Below are 22,837 nucleotides of genomic sequence, written 5' to 3' on the forward strand. Positions count from 1 at the left end.
CGTGTGCTCAACATAACTTTCGAAAGAAAATGGCGTGTCTAGTTAAAATTGAAATTTGGAGTCATACTGTGAATGAATATGCATTGCAACAACTTTTCCATTTCATCTGCAATGAATAGATTTTGGTATTTTGTTTTGATTCTACGGAAGTTTGTGATTTTGGACTGGACTCATCTGTGCAAATTATACATGAAATACATCGGCCTGAAGCAGCGCGGGAGAAGCGTGTTGACATCTGCAAATGTGTTTCTGTTTCTGTCATTGAATGTTTGAAATCATAATGTGGGAAAAATATGAAGTCTTTCAACTGCAATTATGAAAAAGACGCCATGGAATTTAATGCTTATTTCATTCTGAGTGCAGTAAGGAGGATGAAATTGCACTTATCATCGAAATTACAGTACAATTTTGAAATGTGTAATCCAGATTGAGAACCTATGACATGGCTCATGTAATTCAGATTTGCAGAATTAAGAAAATACATTTTGAGGAAATTCAGGATGTAAAACTGTAAGTATATTTTATTTTGCCATTCTTATCACCAGCTAAAGAAGAGAGTATATGACTTGTTACTTGTATGTTATTTGTAAGGACCTTATCTTGCGTCTGTTAAATACTGTAGCTAGCCTAAATCCAAAACATTGTATCAATGCGGAATGTGCCAAAGCAGCTGGTATGTGGCAGTCCACGAAACATCTGTTTTAGTTCATTCAGAAACAAATTTAAACAACCACAATGTAAAGAGCATCTTATGCGAGTGTACATGATTTGTGTACAAATCAAAAGTGCTGGCGTCTGCATCCATTGTTTGTTTATAATATAAAGTAGTTCCTTTATGCACGTGAATGCTATATGTGTATTGTCGCGCGGGTTCAATATCGGGTAATACTGCACGATTCTGACAATGTAAAGTTAACAGGGAAAAAAATGAGCATATAATAAAATAATTTACCTGATGTGCCAGTGCAATATAATAATGGGCCTGACTGCCAGTGCAATTCAATAATGGGCCTGATCTGCCAGCGTAATATAATAATGGGCCTGATCTGCCAGTCAAAAAAGAATACTAGGCTCAATCTGCCAGTGCAATATAAGAATACTAGGCCTGATCTGCCTGTGCATTATAAGTTGTTGTAGGGTTTAATGCCATTTTTCAGCACAAGATAGGCTATACATGGCGGCCAGTATAAATGGTGGAGGAAGAACCCGGGAAACCCCTGGAAAGAACCACCGACCCATGAGAAGCTACTGGCAAGCTTTCTCACATAACCACATTAGCCGAATCCAAGAATAATGGGCCTAATCTGCCAGTGCATTATGAGAATACTGGGCCTGATCTGCTAGTTATATACTGATATACTGGGCCTGATGAGCCAATGCAATATAATAATGGACCTGATCTGCCAGTGCAATGGAAGAAAAATGGGCCTGACCTACTGGTGCATTATGAGAATATTGGGCCTGACCTGCTGGTGCATTATGAGAATATTGGGCATGATCTGCCAGTGCATTGTAAGCATTTTGGGCCTGTGCATGCAAGTGCAATATGAAAATACAGGGCCTGATCTGCCAGTGCCATATGAGAATACTGAGCCTGATCTGTCAGTGCATTGTAAGCATTTTGGGCATGTGCTGTGAGTGCATTATGAGAATATTGGGCCTGACCTATTGGTGCATCATGAGAATATTGGGCCTGACCTGCTGGTGCATTATGAGAATATTGGGCATGATCTGCCAGTGCATTGTAAGCATTTTGGGCCTGTGCTGTGAGTGCATTATGAGAATATTGGGCCTGACCTGCTGGTGCATTATGAGAATACTGGGCATGATCTGCAGTGCAGTATGAGAATAAGGGGTCTGATCTGCCAGTGCAATGAGAATAAAGGGCCTGATCTGCCAGTGCAATATGAGAATAAAGGGCCTGATCTGCCAGTGCAATGAGAATAAAGGGCCTGATCTGCCAGTGCAATGAGAATAAAGGGCCTGATCTGCCAGTGCAATATGAGAATAAAGGGCCTGATCTGCCAGTGCAATGAGAATAAAGGGCCTGATCTGCCAGTGCAATGAGAATAAAGGGCCTGATCTGCCAGTGCAATATGAGAATAAAGGGCCTGATCTGCCAGTGCAATATGAGAATAAAGGGCCTGATCTGCCAGTGCAATATGAGAATAAAGGGCCTGATCTGCCAGTGCAATGAGAATAAAGGGCCTGATCTGCCAGTGCAATATGAGAATAAAGGGCCTGATCTGCCAGTGCAATGAGAATAAAGGGCCTGATCTGCCAGTGCAATATGAGAATAAAGGGCCTGATCTGCCGGAGCATTATGAGAAGCAGATCTGGGTCTACATTGGTAGCAGTTGGGTGCATATTTTACACAAGTAAATACATTAAAACATTCAAGTGATTCAATAAACTGCATTATTGCTTTGGCAGAGCTATATCAACCTCCAATATTTTTAGGTGTCATACAGAACACAATAAAAAAAAAATTTTCATACTAAAAAATAATACTAAAAATGCCATTTTTTTTCTACCCTGAAATAAAAAATCAATGTAAAAATTTGTGGTTCAAAACATATTATATTACTTGTTTGTTGTATGTGTGGAAAGAATCTGGTCTGCAATCAATTCATTGTTTTTCCGACAACTCACAATTTTGTGTCAGATTCACAAAATTAAAGTATATTAAAGGTGCTGGATTACAAAGACATGACTGTACCTGAGGTAGATTTTGAACCCCTCCCTCGGAAGAGACCAAGGCGTTGCGAGCATCCTACATTATAACGCTTAGCACAGGTCTTGGAACAAAAGCGTTTCGTGCATTGGAAGTGGGAGGCTAGGTCGTACTTGAGACAATATTCACAACGTAACATGGGCTCCGCTTCCCCTAGAAAGTTTACAAATACAGTTACACCTTCCTTAGAATTATCAAAGACATGGCCAAAAAACTTAATGTTTTTTCTTCTTTTATCTCTAAATTTAAAAAATAAATTAGTTTGTGTACTTCAAGAGGAATACAATCTGACCAATAGAAATTGTTGCTCTCTATAATGCAACAAAATGAATGAACCTAATAATCATTAAATGTCAATAAAATATTATTAGACAGTGTGTTGAAAAAATATGACCATGTCTGAGCTTTCAATTTCGGTCTTGAAGGTAGTTTCTAAACTAGGATACCTGACACATGTTTTAGTAAAGACATACACTGCACTAAGTTTAACCAAACTTAAACAGACAGGTCTTGAGTTACAAGGCAGAAAGTAAAAAGCAAAAGCAATAACCTTTGAAGACATGACCCTAACACGTCTCATCGTGATGGTACATTATTGTACAAAGTGTTATCAATTTAATCTGCAATGGCATAACAGTTACAGAATGGAACAAAAAGTGTCACAGACAAATCTATCAACAGACAATCTGAGCTTAAAGGCACAACAGGAAAATATGGGCTGTAACTGGAAATGCAATACCTTCCCCATGCCCTGCTTTTCTGGGACATAGAGAGTATTTTCACTTGCCAAAGCTGTTGTGATATTTGCTGTATCACTGTAGGATGCTCTGGTTCACAAACCTATGTAGTGATGCCTAGTCTTGCAAATGAGAGACTAGCCCAACTAAGGTTAGAAAATCATAAAGTAAACAAAGTCTTGTTACACTGATATAACACACCGTTACGATAAAAATACTCTTTGGGTAAACATGATTGTCAATTAAACAGGTGTGAATTTCACCTAAAAAAAACTAATTTCCACTCACTGCCTTATATCAACATGTGAAATAAGCAAGAAATAGAGAAACAAGAAAAAGCATAAGGTATTCAAACACCAGTTACAGTGAAAATGAAGGAACGAATAAACAATATTCGTGATTTTAATTCTTTGTACTCTTTAGTCATTGTCAAATCTAGTGATTCAAGTTGGTTTGTACATAAGGCAGGTGAAAACAAATGGGTGAATCCACTGTCTTACAATTTACTTGTAATCTTTGCACTTTGGTGGCATCAGCAAATTTTTAAGCTGAGCACTCAAACAAAAAAAAGATGTATTTTCATGTGTTTGATTTGTAGTCAAACATGTGGCATGTAGTAGTATTGTTTTAAATATTCACTTGACCACAGTTTGCACAGGCATGGTTTTATTCATGTCAGTGTCAGCGTCCACTGATGTTACTTACTCAGACAAAAACACTGTGTAAGTAATGAACGTGTCAGAGCATTGATTTTTGTGCTCATACGTGAGTTATTATTATCTTAAACATTCAAGCGACAGCCATTTGAATCAGCATAGTTGTATTCATTTGTATTCTTTATTTTGGGTATCTCTAGTTTGTAAAACCATGAAACTAAATACACAGTAACATGAAAACGATGACAGGCAAAACAACGAAATTAAATACCAACACAAATTTCTTTTTTTTAATTAAAAAACCGAAAATTCAGCCCTAGAAAAATAAATGATACTACAGTATAAGAAATGAGCACTGTTCTAACCTTATTGCTAGTGGCATATTTCTTTCTCAGGTTGCATAATTTTTTCTGAGGTAGTATGTTGGAAGGAAGAGAATAGATTATGCTGTATGACTGGACTGGTAGAACATTGGAAGGAAGAGAACAGTTTACACTGACTGATTGGTAGTATGTTGGAAGGAAGAGAATAATTTACACTGTACAACTGGTATTACCTTGGAAGGAAAAGAATAATTTACACTGTATGACTGGCAGTATGTTGGAAGGAAGAGAATAATTTACACTGTATGGCTAGTAGTGTGTTGGAAGATAATTTACGCTGTATGATTGGTACAACTTGCAAGGAAAAGAATAATTTACACTGTATGATTGGTAGTATGTTGGAAGGAAGACAATAATTTACACTGTATGATTGGTATTATGTTGGTAGGAAGACAATAATTTACACTGTCTGATTGGTAGTATGCTGGAAGGAAGAGAATATTTTACACTGTATGATTGGTAGTATGCTGGAAGGAAGAGAATAATTTACATTGTATGATTGGTAGTATGCTGGAAGGAAGAGAATAATTTAAATTGTATGCACTGTATGATTGGTAGTATGCTGGAAGGAAGAGAATAATTTACACCATATGATTGGTAGTATGCTGGAAGGAAGAGAATAATTTACACCGTATGATTGTTAGTTTGTTTGAACAAGTATTGATCATGATTTACTATGTGAACCATACATCAGAAAGAGGGTTTCCTTAAACGTTGTAAGTTGTAGATTTCATAAAACTAACGACAATGCAAAAAGAGTAGTGACTAATGCATTGAAGTAAATCTATAATAATAAATAAGTATTAGCTGAAAAAATGTTAGAAGTCATTGCTTTACCTTAAACCCAAGGGATAAGTCAATGACTATGCTAAAGCTGGGGTATAGTGGGTTTTTTTGTACTCAAAATGATACAATTGCTGATAAATGAAGACCATCCTCACCTGAAAAATCTGTACACACATTGGGGGAAGCTGTGGGGAAGACATCATCATTGTTCTGGGGTGAAGTGGGAATCTGCTCTATGGGCTGACCAGGTTTAGGTGGAATAAACTCCGTCATCAGTGAGGATCTCTGCACCTTGACAAAAAAAAGGGATATAACCTGAATTCTCAACAATACTGGTTAAGTTTACATTTTACTGTTGTTTTCACTGCCATTTTACCTTCTTATTTTATGCTGATTGCACAAAATGCTCTTTCAACTTGTAATAAACACTCTTGATATCCAAAAAAAACTGGAGAAAACACCCCCTTCTGAGGAGTGATCACTTTCCACTCACATATGCCTGAGTCAGAGACAGAACCTGGGACCAAAGTCGCTTGGTTGGTTTGGCTTTCACGTCAGTTTCAGCAGTTTATTTGGATATATCATGCTGAGAAAAATACAGCTAAGTGTCTTTCCCAAGAAAACCTGGTCTGGTCAGGATGGGTATCAAACCAAGAACAATTAGATTAGGAGTCTCATGCTCTAACAACTGAGTACTGCAGCTTCCCCATGGTACAAATTGAGTGTGATACCATTAACTTATCTAGGCCCCTAACATTGCTTTTTCCACAGGTGACCATAATCCAGTCTCTACTAGAGTAGCCCCACCCTCAGGTTATTGATTTAACTGCAATACAAATTCTGTGCACTCTAAAACTATCCATGACATATCTCCCCATTATAAGTGTGAACCTCTATTTGTACATGATGGAAATAATACTGATTAACAAAGGAATTCCAGTAAATATGCATGCAAATACATGCAAAATGGTCAAAATGGTGCAAATAATCAATGCCCAACTCATAGTATCTAAGTGCAGGCAGGCAAATGGCATCCATTAAACCAGGTGTTCAAATGATTCTCTACATACTGCAGTACTGGCTTAACCATATGTATAAGCCAGTGCTGTCCAACCTTTCTGACACCATGGGCCACTGAAAAATGTCTTTTTTGAAGCCGAGTGCTGCAGCAGAAAACTGAAAAGAAATGGCTATATAGGTGCTCGAGCTCTGGAGGGGCAATTAAAATCAGCCAATGGGTTGCATGCGGCCCGCGCATTGGACAACACTGTTATAAGCTATGATATTGGCTGTCCATTGCCTGACAGTTTTGTGATATTTTGACTGCATCAGGTATTGCTCATTTATCATAATCACTGCCAACTTTAATGAATTAAAAATGTACCTTATTTATTTGAAAATAATGGAGCAAAAGAATCTTTGTCACTTCCATGTTATACGCAGGCACCCAGCAATTTTATGAAATCTGGCATCTATCGCCCACCTATATCCGAAACATTGTATCAAAAAAATTAACACGGAATGTAGCAAAGCAGTTGGTGTGTGGCAGTCCAGGAAACATCTGCTTTAGTTCATTCAGAAACAAATTTAATCAACCAAAACATAAAGCGCCTACTACATGAGTGTACATGATTGCTTTACAGTTCAAAAGTGATGGCATCTGCTTCCATTGTTTGCTTACAACACAAAGTAGTTTCTTTACGAGTGCAATATGAAGTGCATGTGAGTTCAATATCATAAAATAGTGAATGATTCTGACAATGTAAAGTTAATGGAGAAAAAAATGAGCATACAATAATTACTGGTATACCATGGCGATTTTTTTCAGCGGTACGTAACACAGTTACTTTTTCACTGTACCAGTACTTTCGCAGTTTCCATTAGTATGACATATACTGAAATTCCCTAGTAAACTTGTGACGAATTTAATGACATTAACAGCTTACTCCATTGTAAGTGACAAAATAATTTTAAAAAATATTAAATTTTATTTGCAAAGCATTGTATTTGTCACAAAATAAGTTTGAATTTACAAATATAATTATATTTATGATCCTTTAATATGTTTTATGTGTCACAATGCGATGGTTGGATGGGATGTTGTCAAAGATATTCAGGTAAAATTAAAGTTTAGGGAAAAGATTTAGATTTGTTTTAAAATGCCACTTTTTAGTTATTTACTATCACATGTTCATGTGTCCAATACATGGTCAGGTATGGAAGACTGGAAACTATGATTTCAACAATACCATTTGTGTTCTGTTTGAATTTTATATAATTTCTCAAGTCCAATAAATATTTTCTCATTTGTTAAATAAGTCATTTTTATGTTTATAGCATCTCACTTATCCATACCTTGCCTGGGTGTCGGTATCAAATTACATACCAAGAAATCCACTATAATTAGTATTCCAGAAAAACAGTGAATTCACACTACGTACCGGGAATGGCTCTGGACCCTCCTGAATAATGAAGCCATCAATCACATGAGTCAGGATATGAGGCTTGACTATGGCTCTCTGTTTCTCTGCTACAGGCATCGGACTATCTTGTCCACATTTCAACTCTAACATAGGTGTTTCTCTTGGTTTATCTAGCACTGAAACTGCACCAACCTTTGAGATGTTTTCCTATAAACAATACAACAATAAGCTTTGAACTGAGAAACAAGCTATCAACTAAAAGTCACAGACACAATTGTTCTAACAGATGCATTTTACTTATGCAAAAACTTACATCATTCATTATGCATCATATAAAAACGTTCAACAGTTGTCAATTTTCTTACAATGAAACATACATTAACTGATAACTCCTGGGATTTTATCTTGCAACTGAGATTTCATGTTTATAAGTTAAATTGCAAACAACAAAGATCCTGATCTGCCATAGCATAATGCACCGGAAGACTGGGGTATATATCTGTTAAACTCATTACTCTTAATAAACTGCACAGACCCAGATCTGCCTGCGCATTATGCGACAGCAGCTCTAGATCTGTGCAGTTTGCAGTTGGACTCGACTTATAAGTGAGTAATAAAGCATTCAGTCACATACTTGAAATCTAACAATTCTGCTGAGAAATAAAAAGATATCTAACAAGTTATAAATCCTGCAACATTTATGTAATGTAGCATAAAGATGAAGTATTTTTGACAGACATAAAAGTAACCAATCTTGTTTTAAATATAGAGGACTTTAAGCTTCGAGTTGTTAAATTTTAGCAACTGTTGATCTAAAGAAGTTATAATATTTAAAGTGGTCAGTTTGATGGAGTTCGCTTTTGTAATCTTGTGCTGACTGATAAATAATTAACAATTTGCACTGCTAAAATTCCCTCTATAAGGAGTTTAGTTCTACTTTAAGAATCTGATGAATCTTTATACATGCACATAACATGCATTCCATCTTTTACTATATCTACGAAGGACGAGTAGTAAGAGATGAGACTGAAATCACACCTTACTATCCTCCTCCTCTTTCTTTTCTTTAGCAGGTTTAACAGCTAGGGGCACAGTAACACTGCCACCAGCTGTCTTCTTGCCAACCTCAAGCTCAGAATCTGACTGGCTTTTGGATGTGTGATTTGTAAGACTTAGGGCTGCTTGGCTTGTAGGAGTTGACGGTTTGGACATCTGGGCACTTGTCTTGGTCTGAACAGTTGCTGGAGAGCCACTGGAGCCTTTTAAAATAATTTAACCTTACATTAAAACAAAACTTCAGAACCTGTTGTAGGTGTATTATACCATGAATCTAGTGTATGTGTATGATTCCAAGAATCCATTAAGTTGAAGGATGTTTCTTTAATGAAATGAATAAAAATATACTAATACCGATTCAACTGTTTTGATAGCTTCATTTCATTCAAGATACTTATCGTCATTTTAACCAATTTTGGCATTCCCCACTTCCATCATATTCCAGCCAACTGAAATGTAGGCCAATGGAACTTTAAATCATGTCGATTTGTTTGAGTGAGGATTTGAATTTAGTAGATAAAAGATATCAAAGTAAAGTCCAACCAAAACATTAGGACTTTGATTTGTAGAAAAGCATCGATACGTGCTGCAAAGTGTGTAATATTTCTAAAATTTTGATTTCTCATTCCAATGTTAGTAGACATCAGAACATGGTAAACAACACCATTATTTAGGTTAAAATGACCTCGATCCCCCAAAACATAAATATCAGTGTCGATGTCTTACATTGTAGGACTAACTGGGTACTGTGAATTTAAAAAAATGCAGACTTAACTTCAGGTCTGTAAATGTTTGATAAATTTCACATTGATCAGGTACCCAGGTAACTGATCATTAGAATGGATGGGTACCCTGTAAAAGTTTTATAAAATGTTGACAAGTTTTATTAGCTATGTACTGTGTTGTTTATAAAATAAATGTCACTGGTCAGGTACAGCATTAAATTGATTTTGGACAAGGTCAAGTACAAAATAAAGATGTTCATAACATATATCCATTAAGAAAAGCCAACAAACAATATAAATTAAATCTACACAACAGTCTGTTTTGTCTATTATACCAAGGATAAATTCTGTGTCTTATACCAGGAATTCATTATATGTGTATTATGCCATGAAATCATTATATGTGTGTTATGCCATGAATTATATGTGGTATACCAAGGATCCATTCTGTGTATTATACCATGAATTCAATGTGTATTATGCCATGAAATCATTATATGTGTGTTATGCCATGAATTATATGTGTGGTATACCAAGGATCCGATCTGTGTATTATACAATGAATTCATTATATTTGTATTATGCCATGAAATCATTATATGTGTTATGCCATGAATTATGTGTACTATACCAAGGATCCATTATGTGTATTATACCATGAATTCATTATATTTGTATTATGCCATGAAATCATTGTGTGTTATGCCATAAATTATGTATTATACCATGAATTAATTATGTGTATTATACCATGAATTAATTATGTGTACTATACCATGAATTAACTATGTGTATTATACCATGAATTCATTTTATTTGCATTATGCCACGAAATCATTATATGTGTGTTATGCCATTAATTATGTGTACTATACCATGAATTAATGATATGTGTGTTATACCATGAATTAATTATATATGTATTATACTGTGAATTAATTATATGTGTATTATACCATAAGTTAATTATATATATGTTATGCCATGATTCATTACTTGTATTATTGTATGAATCTGGTACATAAGTACCTCACAAAATACCTGAGAAAGAATTCAGAATTTCTTTCAACATTATATGGAAAACATGAGGCACAAGTGGGACTGATATCACTCAACCTTCTCACATCTACATAAAGCCAAATGCAAGGGCAGTTGGCTATGAAAATTGGGTTAGTTTTTTTTTCTACCTTAAGTAATTACATTATATTAGATGGATGAACTATAATTTGCAAATGTGAAAAGTCTGTTGATCAGTTCCTGAGAAACAGTGTTTAAAGGATTTTAACATTTTAATTTTTTAAATTTTTTTTGTTTGTAATATTACTGCTAAATTTGATGGCAGATTGATGTTACTGATCCAACATAAAAGGCCTTCTTGCCATGGACATTATTTGTCCAATTTGGTTAAATTATTGACAGTAGTATTTTAGACAACATTTCTCATTTTAGTAACAGTGGCCATTGTTGCCATCAGACCTGCATCATTTGTGCAAATTTTAAAGACCAAATTAGTAAGAGCTTTGAAACAAATTTCATTCAAATTCTGTTTAGCAGTTTATGTTCTTGTAAAAATTAATATAATTTTAGTAATATTAGTTTCATTTAATACCAGATCAGCATAATTTCTCCTTAACTTGAAAGATTACATATGATATAATGCTTTTGGTCAAGTTCTTTTGACCTCTGTCTGCGTGAGTTTCGAGTCTCAGATTTGGCCAATGTGGGTATGTAAGAAAGCTTGCCAGTAGCTTCTCGATGGTTGGTGGTTCTTTCCGGGGTTTTCCCGGGTTCTTCCTCCACCATTAATACTGGCCGCCATGTACAGCCTATCATGTGCTGAAAAATGGCATTAAATCCTACAACAAAAAATTCTTTTGAGCATTCTTTCATAAGATATTCAAAAGGTTTTCCTTTTTAGCAAAGGTGGACATATTTGATGGCCTACTGGATAATTTTGATGAAATTAAAGACTTTATTCCATTAAGTTTTCTGTTCAAATGTGGTCAGATTCTGTCCAGCAGTGTTTGTAAAGATGTCATTTGAGGCTTTATATTTTTAGTATAAGCTGCCATTCTGCAATTGAAGCACAATATTATTCATACAAAATTTAAAGGCCTTTACGCTGTCAAATTTTGTCACTTTGTAATATGGTTCTGTCAAATTTTGCCACTTATGTCATATGGTTTTCTGTCAAATTTTGTCAATTCTCTCATGGTTTTCTATTACATTTGTCCATTATGTTTTTTGGTTTTTGAGTAGAAGTCATTTGAAGTTCTTCCTTCTTTGGGTAATGGTGACCAGATTTGACAGCAGATCAGTATCATTTGTATAAATCTGAAAGACTTTTATGCCAGGGTGTCTTGTGTAAAATTTGATCAAATTGTTTAGTATCTTTTTTAAGAATATCAAGTCGCTTCATTTTTTGTTCCTACTTTTTGTAACAGCGGCTATATATGATTGCAGATTGTGAGTCATCTGTACAAACTTGAAAGGCCTTCATGCTAGGAAGCTCTCCAAGTTAAGTCTGGTTGAAACCATGTAGAGCTTTGAGAAGTTGGACACATGGCCATACCATAATTTCACTTAAGATTATAATGTGAGAAAAATAATTATCTGAGGTGAGAAAAATAATTATTTTAGAAAGTTCAAATTACTTTGTGGATTTAATTTTTCAGAGAAAAGCATGTAAAAGAAAATGTTAAAATGTTTAGTTGATTTTAAGTTTTATCTTCAACATAGCTGCAGTATATAGGATACTGAAAAGAATGCAAGCACAAAAGATGATAAATAAAAGGACTGATAAAGACAGAGAAACAGACCGAATTATATGACAGAATCTGTCTTCAATTATTCTACACACTGATATGTGATAACAATATTAACTGGTCTGAAACAGATCCATAAATTTATGCAAAATTATTAAGCTACACCTGTACTACATATAGAAACACATATGAACTTGATGGTCTTTCCATCTTTAGAAGGTCTGTCAGAGGTAGATGATGTCCTTTCATGTGTGCTAACATACTGGATGTATTTCCAGAATGCAGAAAACAGACAGATGTATACTTATTATTTATTTAGACAACATTCCCATTCTTCGCAAGATAATAAAATCATTTTAAACAGACTACCTGTTAGTTGTCAGTGATTTTTACTCAAAATTTTAGGCTGCTCCATTTGATCATATGCCGCATTCAACTGAGTCACCATGTCCTTCTTTTTACAGGGCATGAATACTTTAAAGACTATCTTATTACCAAGTACACCTCTCACTCAAGCCTTGAAGACATTATGATATCTTCAAAACAGAAGAAATAATGCAATTTCCTCGTGCATAAAAATCTAGAACAGGTCCAGGTTTTGGAGTGGGGATGAATACCAAACAAAATTGTACTTCCTGCAGATGCAAACAAAAAGTCATGGCCACAGGTACTTGTTTTTATTACTGAGAAAGGAAAACTATTTACATCATCTACTCCCACTCTATTTTTAAAAAATACAAATTTACGCAAGATGGCAGGTAGCAAGTTTGAAATCTGCCTACCTCGGCAATTCTGTGGTAATTTTATTCATCCTTTGTGCATGTTCAGTCATTGATTAAAGAACTCAGCATTAAAAGGAACCTTTCAGTTTTTTTTTCATCACGTACAATTTAATTATAGATGCTAACATGATCATATCTAAATGGAAGGGGCTCTTCCTTCGTCACCAAAGTAAGTGAAGACAAGAAAAAATGGTGAGGGATGAGGAAATGGCCATAGTTCAACATTTACCTAGCACTTCAATATCCATCTCTCTTTCTTCCTGCTCCACTCTGTAAGAGCTCTAGTGGCATCAAAATATTTAAAAGATGTCACCTTTAGTTGCATAAGCATTAATCTGTTGTTTCTGTGTGCAATCTGTTCCTTATCTGTGTATGAATGTTGTTCTGTGCTGAGAACCCTCCTTTCACAGACTTCTGTCTTAAGGGGCATTTACATACCTAACTTTTTAGCCTGAATATGTTGGGTAATGTTCTTTATGGTCGTTATGTACAATTTTCCAGAGCTCACAGGTATTACTTTTGCATACTTCTCCAAAATAAAAAATTTCACTAAAAGTTTCACTTTCTTGAATCATTCCTTACTGACTACAATGCCAGATTTCTTATATGTTCCATAATGCTTTATCAGGATTTTAAGTCTATCAATGCCATAGCACGTTGTTGGGCAGAGGTAATCTGATGAAATAAATATTTCTACTTCTTAATTTCATTTTTCTCATTCTTATCAGTTCAATTTCTCTTAACCTTGATATGGATATATAGTTTTGTAACACATAATCCTGCTGGGCTAAATTGTTTAAAAAATGAAAATTACATTATACTTTTCAATGGTCTGTATTTTAATTAGGCTTGGTATTGTGCCTTTTCTACATTTAATTTTTGAAATATCACAACTGAAAGGGGATTGACTGGCATGCTGTCTATTATTGTCCATTGAGCATTTACACTGGACTGGTATTTAACAAAGAGTTATAAGTGAAACTGAATTTAAAAAATTTAGGTTATATTTAGGGTTTTTGTCAAAGTTTTTATAATATTTTTGAGATTTAAGACACACAACAGTTACAAGATTATCTCCATGGTGACCATAATATTTATTACAAATCTGATAAAATTTGCTCTTATATAATGAAAATAAAGATAAAGCAAAAATTAATAAATAATTAAAATGACTAATGTTGTTAATTTGCATAGTTCATGCACTCTCTTGCCAACTAGGTAAACCATCTGCAAATAGTCACTTATTGTGGGGTCAGGGTATTTATCATTTATAAAAAAATTATCATTTAAATTTACCATTTTGATACTTCCTTGAAACAAAGTTCAAACTAAGACAATGGTTATTCCAGTGCACAATGTGTCAATCAAATTTAGATTAACAACCATTCATGTCAAGCTGAAGAACTCAGATGTATAAATGTTGCCTACATGAAAAATAATGACACGAAGACAAGTACTCTGATACCTCTACTGGCATGACTTACATCGCAACAAGTACTGTATGGATGAATGTTTAAATAAAAATTACATACTACACCAAGTACACTTTCATATGCTCAACTTTCTATTAATCTGTGTGAGTCCTTACATACTACTGGTCTCCAAGTGAACAAATTCGAAGAAAATTTGCAAGGTGCCCTGGTTGCATCTATGTTTAAGTACTTTACAGATTAGGTTAATGACCACTTTTGCACGAAGTATCTCTGTTCCTTTTCCGATACTTTATGTTTGTCATGCAGGGAATAAGCAACATTAAGTTCTGATTGGTGGTTACTGTTTACCCTACACAGGAACAAACAATAACCGCTAATGAAAATTCTGTATAACATATTTTAAGGTGTTACACACCAGCAGTGTAGCTTACAAATTCAAACAAAATAGATAAGATACAAATCATCAAGATACTTCCATAAAAGTGATTAAATGATGAGTAAAGTACTCCATTGTACATCGGGAACACATTTGGAATGTTTCTCATGCTGAACATGCTGTTGGAATTGGCGTGTGTGTGCGGGATTATGAACCATGTCACTTTGTTTTAATTTGTAGAAGGTAAGTGCATGCTGTCAGTAGTCTTTTCTGTTTTTACTAATAATTATCCATGACTGCTGTAAAAAAATTTAACAAATTTGCATATGGTTAATACAGTTTTATATCAATTATGGTTAATACAGTTTTATATCAATTATGGCTAATACAGTTTTATATCAATTTTTCACCTCTTGTATCAATGTGTATCAGTACACCAATAGTATCGACTGATGGATATATTGCTGAATCATTTCAACCCAAAAAATTACACAACAGATAGAATTTCAAAATTATTTCTAAGCATGTCAAAGATTAATTCATCTCTCTCTTCTTTTATAGACAGATACCATATACAGACTAGATATAGATCAACAGATAATCTGGACTCCTGTATCATAATGTACTATATCACTAGACAACCAAATGATACCAAAAGCTCCACTCACCTGCTACAAATTGTCAGTCAGTTTTTATTTATTCAACATTCAAACAGACTGATGCTCACTCTAAAGATGGGCCATGTTGAACTGATTACACAATATCATCTAGGATTCTAAGTTTTTCTGACTACTGGGACTGTACAAATACATTTTTTCACCCACTTGTCAAGGACAAGTAATTTCTGAAAAGTGACATCCTGACCAATTTCTCATATGTCACATTTAGATTTGGTCTGATATCACTAATAAATCCCAATATTTATTCTGTAGACAGAGACTTGCAATATCGATAAAGAACAATACCACTGAATGAAACATGAACCAAATTATACAAACTGTCCAAAATTGAACATTTTCTTGTTGTCTTTATATTACAGACAGGTAAACAGAAGTCAAATCTGAGATCATTCCATATGGCTTGAAACACAGCTTGCACCCAACTTTTAATGCTGTAAACATGAATTGAGTAAACTGCCACTGTACAGTTGACTGACCAGGCAACTAAGATAACCTAAGTAAACATGATATGCTTGAGTATAAAAAAAACAGCACATGATACTTGTCATTCCGACTGGTTTTCCAAATCATACCAGAAAAGTTGCTGTTGTTGTGGGGTTTAACGCCATTTTTCAGCACACAATAGACTATGCATGGTGACCAGTATTAATGGTGGAGGAAGAACCCGGGAAAACCCTGGGAAGAACCACCGACCCACGAGAAGCTACTGGCAAGCTTTCTCACATACCCACACTGGCCGATTCCTACACTCATACCCACAAAGACAGAGGTGAGATGGCAGTGATCCATAATGGAGAGCACGTTAGACCACTTGGCCTTTCGGGGCCCCCATACCAGAAAGCACATTTGTTTAGAAGGAAACAATGAGTAACCAGTCCAAGTTATTACTATTGTTGCTGTAAAGTGACAGTTAAGGTGTTAGGCAGCCCATTTCAGTTGCATGTAAAGGATGTTTCAACATACTCCTTTGCAAATCCTCTTTTGTCCTTCTCCAGCTAAGAATAAGTCACCAGCTGTTTATTATTAAGAGAGTCGCAGGTGGCCAAGTGGTCTAAGGTGCTTGCCTTTACTGACGACTGACACCACTTTTGTTGGTGTCTCTGCTTGGTCATTGTCAGATTGCGAGAAAGTTTGCCAGTAACTCCCAATGGGTTAGTGGTTCTTTATGGGATTTGCCTGGGTTTTTTCTCCACTAAAACATATTGGCTTCCACTCAAAGCCTATCATATGCTACAAAATGGCATTAAATCCACACAAAAGAACCAATCTTTAAGTATCACATTTTAAATAGCATATGTTGACTTTTTCACTTTTGCTAAAAGGCACTTGTCTGACTGAGACACTGGAATAGTCATGGGTGCCAGGCAATACAATTTGTACAGCTCTGACTGTAAAATCATGTTGCTTAACTGACTGTCTGACACCCTGACAAAAGTTTTACATTGTAACATAACAATTTAAACCATTATAACTTCAGCAGTTTTGATCCAATGTTTTTTGACATTTTCACTATAAAACCAACAAAGAATTATATTTTAAGCACACATTTATTTAACAAGAAAGTGAGGAAAAAACAATGCACTTAGTTTACAAAACATTAATACTGATCATAATGCAGGGTGTATGGACAGACACATATGGATGTATGGACAGACATGTATGGATGTACAGACAGACATGTCTGAAAAGACATGTATGGAAGTACGGACATGGACATGTATGGATGTACGGACAGACATATATGGATGTATGGACAGACATGTATGGATGAACATATGATACCATTGTTATTGCTAGGTCAATCTTCCATCAAAGCAGGCTTGAGAAAAATTACTTTCTTGCAATGGGGTTAAACATGTTGACAGAAAATTTAGATCTTATAGTAAATACTATGCTAATAATTAATGATGGTTATCTGTCAACACCTTCTAATGGATTCCCAGCTTATCTGTATGAAATGGGTGAGAACATGAGGCTGGATTAATAGCATTTTACCGCAAACAGATAGTTGTGTTTATACCTGAAATACTGGCGGCTGTTGTAGTCTTTCCAGTGCCTTTTGGTCTCCCTAGGGCTTTTGGCGACTTCAGCGAGGGGATGTTGGCTTTGGTCCCTGATGCGTTGGTATTAATGCTGGGCTGTATTTTAGCAGTCGCAGATTTAGAAGTGGATGGCAAAATGACCTTCCCTGTCTGAGCCGCAGTAGTTTGCTTCTGTATGGGTATGGCAGCTGATGATGGTCTTACCTGATTATTTACACAACGAACAAAATAAATGAAGATCAAAGGCAATAGATTTGCCAATACATTATTGTAAATTCTAAATATTGATCAATGAAATAGCCAAATCCAAGATATGTTACACACAAATATCTTAATGGACTGCAGATGTAGGGCCATGCCATAAGCCCACCTGATAAAATGTGTTCAGCAGAACCCAGTATCTGATTGCATCCATAGCTATGATGTATACTACCTTTATCTCACCAGCATTCATACAATGATGCATACTACCTGTAACTCACCTGATTCCATACTATGATGTATAATACCTGTCTCTCACCTGCATCCATACAATAACGCATACCACCTGTACCTCACCTGCATCCATACAATAATGTATACTATAGTGTACCTGTTATCTCACCTGAATCCAAACTGTTATGTATACTAGCTGTATCTCACATCCATTAATACAATAATGTATGCTACATGTATTTCACCTGCATCCATACAATAATGCAAACATGTATCTCACCTGCATTCATACTATGATGCATACTACCTGTATCTCACATGCATCCATACAGTAAGGTACACCACCTGTATCTCACCTGTATCTGTACAATAAAGTGTACTACCTGTATCTCACCTGCATCTATACATATAGAATCTATGTTGGGGCTTGGACTGCGACAAGGAAATCCGAGTCAAGGGGTTACATTATTTGTCTTTCCACGAGGCTTGCCGTCACACAAAGCTGCAATAGCTACCTGTAACTCACCTGATTCTATAATATGATGTATAATACCTGTCTCTCACCTGCATCCATACAATAACACATACCACCTGTATCTCACCTGTATCTGTACAATAAGGTGTACTATCTGTATCTCACCTGCATCTATACATATAGAATCTATGTTGGGGCTTGGACTGCAACAAGGAAATCCGAGTCAAGAGGTTACATTATTTGTCTCTCCACGAGGCATGCCGTCACACAAAGTTGCAATAGCTACAACTCAATTATAAATTCAACTGGGCAGATAGGGGTTTAAAGGTAATGTAAGAGTCATTTGTGTTCATTACTACACTCAGCAGGGACTGGACGGTCCTGGTGTTTAAACTTCTCTGCTGGATTCTCTGAGTGAATCCTGGTCAGAATAGAGTTGATGCATGTTAATGTGTTGTTTGCAGTATGTGCAAAGAATTAATAGCCCCCCCCCCCTTTTATTCTTTTTCTCACTGGCATACTTCACAAAGGAAAACTGTTAACCAAGAGTTCTGAAATTTATTTTTATTGGGCTTTGCTGATAGTTAATTGCTTCCAAAATCAGCTTCATAAATGAATTACACTTGAACACTATTCTGACAAATGAAATAATCATGCTTTGCAATCTATATATGCAGAAAAATCCGACTTCAAAGAAATGCTGCCACTGTTCACAAACTTTTCAAAACTATAATACATATGACTTAAACATTCTCATTCAAGGCAATAATGTAATAATATTTGTTCTTGTGCACACATGTAGCATTTCTTTCATTTACCTATAATGGGTTGTTCCATTCCTAATCCTAGCGATGCAAATTAGCGCAATGGGATCACCCACTGCAGCCTTCACAAACAGCTATTGTCAGCCAATTAAGTAATATGTGAAATGGTGGTTTATACCTGACCTTTTTGCTTTTAATTGCTGATATTTAAACTGCCCAAGGGATAGTTTTATATCGGCTCCAATTACGACTGTTTACCGTTTATAGTTACATGTAACTGACATATATTGAAAGTGGTGTCTTTTTGTTAGTTTTTGTTGTCGTTTTTTTTGTGTGTGAAGTATACTGGAAATTGTTTTTTCTCTAAACACGACTCTGGGGTTGGGTGAGTGGGAGTACAAAATCATATTTTTAGCATGACACACTCTGCTTCAATTTGATTAAAATCAGATCTCAATTTCATGTAGGTGATCTGATTTAGACTGCGCCATGTTATGCCAGGTATGTCAACATCTTTAAAATACATTTACACACTTCATCAGTGTGATCAAAATTTCCACAGAAGTTTATTTCTTCTTTTTTTTCACAAGCCCGACGGGCACCTCACTCTGAATACAGGATGGGCCAGATCTAAACTTAGAGGGATCCTGGGCACAAAGATATTCATGGATTTGGGGATATCTTGCAGTACTATGGCACCAGTACTGATTGAAAGCTTAAAGCTGGTAAACACCCAGTTGATGGAAACCAACCTTGTGGTGGTAACATGTGGCAATGGATAAGAGAGTTTTCCTTTGTCTATATGGTATATAGACAGAAGAGATGACATTTTTCATCTTTTTAGGAGGGTTGGATTCAGGAGGAAGTGGAGTTTAGTTTACTTATGCTACTGTGATTGGGAATTTATTCAAAGTAGAAATTCAAATCTGTAATCAAGGTGTAATGGGCTGACAAACAGAAGAGAATAACACTATATGTCAGCAACACTGTCATGATGGGGCATGTAGAAATTAAATGCTATTCCTGCATTGCTGTAACAAGGTGGTACAAAATTTATACCCATTAATTCACACACAGAGTCACACTGGGACTAGTCAAATGGTCATTTAGTTACAAATCAACAAGGAAGTGTTAGCGTCAAGACTGCTGTCTGAAACATGCGACACTCATCCTATTAATTAACCAATACATCCAAATGGTAATATAAATTTTGAGTAGTTGGCTACAGAATTCTGATTCTTCGATTCTTTCATAGGAGTCTTGTAGTTGTTGTGTATGTTGTGCTGATGTGACAAACTGAGACCACAAAAGGTGTTAATGAAGTTACCAAAAATGTCTCCACATATATTTACATAGGACATGTTTACCTGTAGGTTTTGTGGGGCATTTCCCCGCATGTTTGGATTAATAGCAGCTGCCTGGACTCCCATGATGCCTTGCTGCTGCATGGCACTGGCTGGTCGAAGGTAAATACCTTGACCTAAAAAACAAAATGAAAAGCCATTATGACAGCAGTACATCATATTGTATCTTTCTCTCCCAGGCCTAAAACTAAAGCAGTTTCAAAGGAGATTCCATAAACAAAAGATGTCATATGTTACAACTCTATGATCATAACTTCATTAGGCCCCAGTATCAACCTTAGGCATGATGAGGTTGTGCCCTATTTTGGAGCTCTTTAACATCCAGGTCATTTCAGATACACAAAAGTAGGCAGAAGTAGTTCTACAATGATACCATATATTCTGGACTTTTCACTCCCATTACAAAATACAGAGGGAAAAACCTAATTTTCAAGACCAAAAATATGCCAGTTGTCAGTACCATTGTGTCTGGATTGAGACTTTTTGGCCTGAGATCTAAGGCAAACTGGTAAATGCTGCACACAGACAAGCAAACCTTTGCAAAATGTAGGATAACTTTGAGATCTGGACTAAAAAGTGGGCAGGACATGAAAATAATGGGTCCAATAAAACAAAACAAAAAGATTCAACAACTTTTACCCTACTGCACATGCGTGAGCAAAATAGCTAATAAAAAATGATGTTTCTAAAACAACTAGGCCACCAATTAAACAAAAATCTCTTGGAAGCAGATGTATTTGGGCATATTCAGAATTAACCTCCAGAATGCGTTTCCTAGCCCCGCTTAGGCAAAAATCTCTGTAGCTGAATGAGTTAAACTAAGTAACAGAAAAGAGCAAACACAACAAGTTTTATAAAATTCAACAAATAATTTATTTCCCAAGAATACAAAAAGTAAATTTAAAAAGAATTTACAGTATTGTGAATTAAATCCCAAATAATTCTAAAAGATCTATCACTAGTCCAAAAGTATACAATATTCCAAAAGATTTCCAACAGTCTCAAATATGCTAATGTACCAACAATCTTGATGTATCACAATGATATAATCCAAAATATTATTGAATTCATTCACAATAATTCCATAATAGTGGTTTACATACATGCCAACCCCTGGCAAGGACAAAGAGTAATCCAAGTGAACAAAAAGAGTAACATGAGCAGAAAAAGAGTAATCCACATATAACATGATAAAAATTCAATGAGCATATATACAAAATGATTTATCTATCCCTCTGGACTTTTAACATCAATTACTGCTTCAAGTTTTCGTATATAACACTTTGAGCTTTAAAAAGCAATAGACTCTCGTACTGCATTTCAAAATGCTTTGTACCAGCTGAGACTATGAATGTTTTGCACACTAGTAGAGCACTAAGTGCTGGTTTGCTGAGCCTAGATCTGAATTCAGTTTTATTTATGTTAACAATACTGAACAATCTCTCACAGTTATATTTATTCAAAAGCATTATCAAGCAAATACAAAAATGTTTTCTCCAGTGGAATCTACTGTTAATTCTGATAATGAAAGAAGAGCACTCTAACTTTGCCCTTTTCATTGTCAAAGTCTCTTACACAGACTCTAAAGAGTGTATGGCTTTTTAGCTCTTCGATACACATGTAGCAAAGTTGCCCAGTGCAGTGCACTATAAATAGAACACGTTACCTATTCGACTCCAATATACACTGTTAAGCAGTGCAGTGTATGTTACATTTAACAGCAATTTTAACCATTTTACATTTTTGGTACACATATATTATGTATGGAAAAATTTAAGAGTAAAGTCCGATCATTATAGCTGTGTAATTATTTTTCACGGAAGAATTTTTATGTGCTTGAAAATCTTGAGAGAATTTGTTCACCGTCAAGTCAGAGAAGCCGCGTGACCAAGCATATCTACCATTTCTCATACTCGAAATTTACAAGTTCTTTGTCTGTGTCTACATCTGAATTTGATAATGTATAAAAACTAATTGCTGCCTACATAAATATCAGAACCTTTATCTAAGCTATTGAAGCTTTCATAGTTGTGATTCTAACCAAGAAAACTTGGTAAATACCGAATGAACTCAGTGACCTCCATTTTGGAGAGTGGAGAATACGACCCAGTTACTTTAAATAGCAGATTTCGACCAGAGCATAAACAGCGACTACGTGATCTGAAGTAATGGTCATTCACAGCAATGAATGTAGTATCTAACAGGGATTTTTCCCAGAAGG

General features: G+C 35.4%; 1 protein-coding gene across 9 annotated transcripts in view; it reads right to left on the reverse strand.

Moving 5' to 3' along the window:
* Positions 1-22,837, reverse strand: part of LOC149781782 (uncharacterized) — a 67,863-nt gene that overhangs the window by 12,996 nt on the left and 32,030 nt on the right. For 5 of the 9 annotated variants that reach the window (XM_089935937.1, XM_089935938.1, XM_089935935.1 and 2 more), the window contains 6 exons: positions 20,620-20,732; positions 17,557-17,782; positions 8,758-8,978; positions 7,738-7,926; positions 5,452-5,587; positions 2,720-2,887 (listed from right to left, as the gene is read on the reverse strand). In XM_089935937.1, the coding sequence (XP_089792063.1) occupies positions 2,720-2,887; positions 5,452-5,587; positions 7,738-7,926; positions 8,758-8,978; positions 17,557-17,782; positions 20,620-20,732 (1,053 nt within the window). The remainder of the gene's footprint in view (positions 1-2,719; positions 2,888-5,451; positions 5,588-7,737; positions 7,927-8,757; positions 8,979-17,556; positions 17,783-20,619; positions 20,733-22,837) is intronic. The other 4 variants (XM_089935940.1, XM_089935939.1, XM_089935936.1 and 1 more) reach the window with 3 other exon arrangements.

Source organism: Sinohyriopsis cumingii, chromosome 15, assembly GCF_028554795.1.
Source record: "Sinohyriopsis cumingii isolate HCF-2022 chromosome 15, ASM2855479v2, whole genome shotgun sequence".
Lineage (NCBI taxonomy): Eukaryota > Metazoa > Mollusca > Bivalvia > Unionida > Unionidae > Sinohyriopsis > Sinohyriopsis cumingii.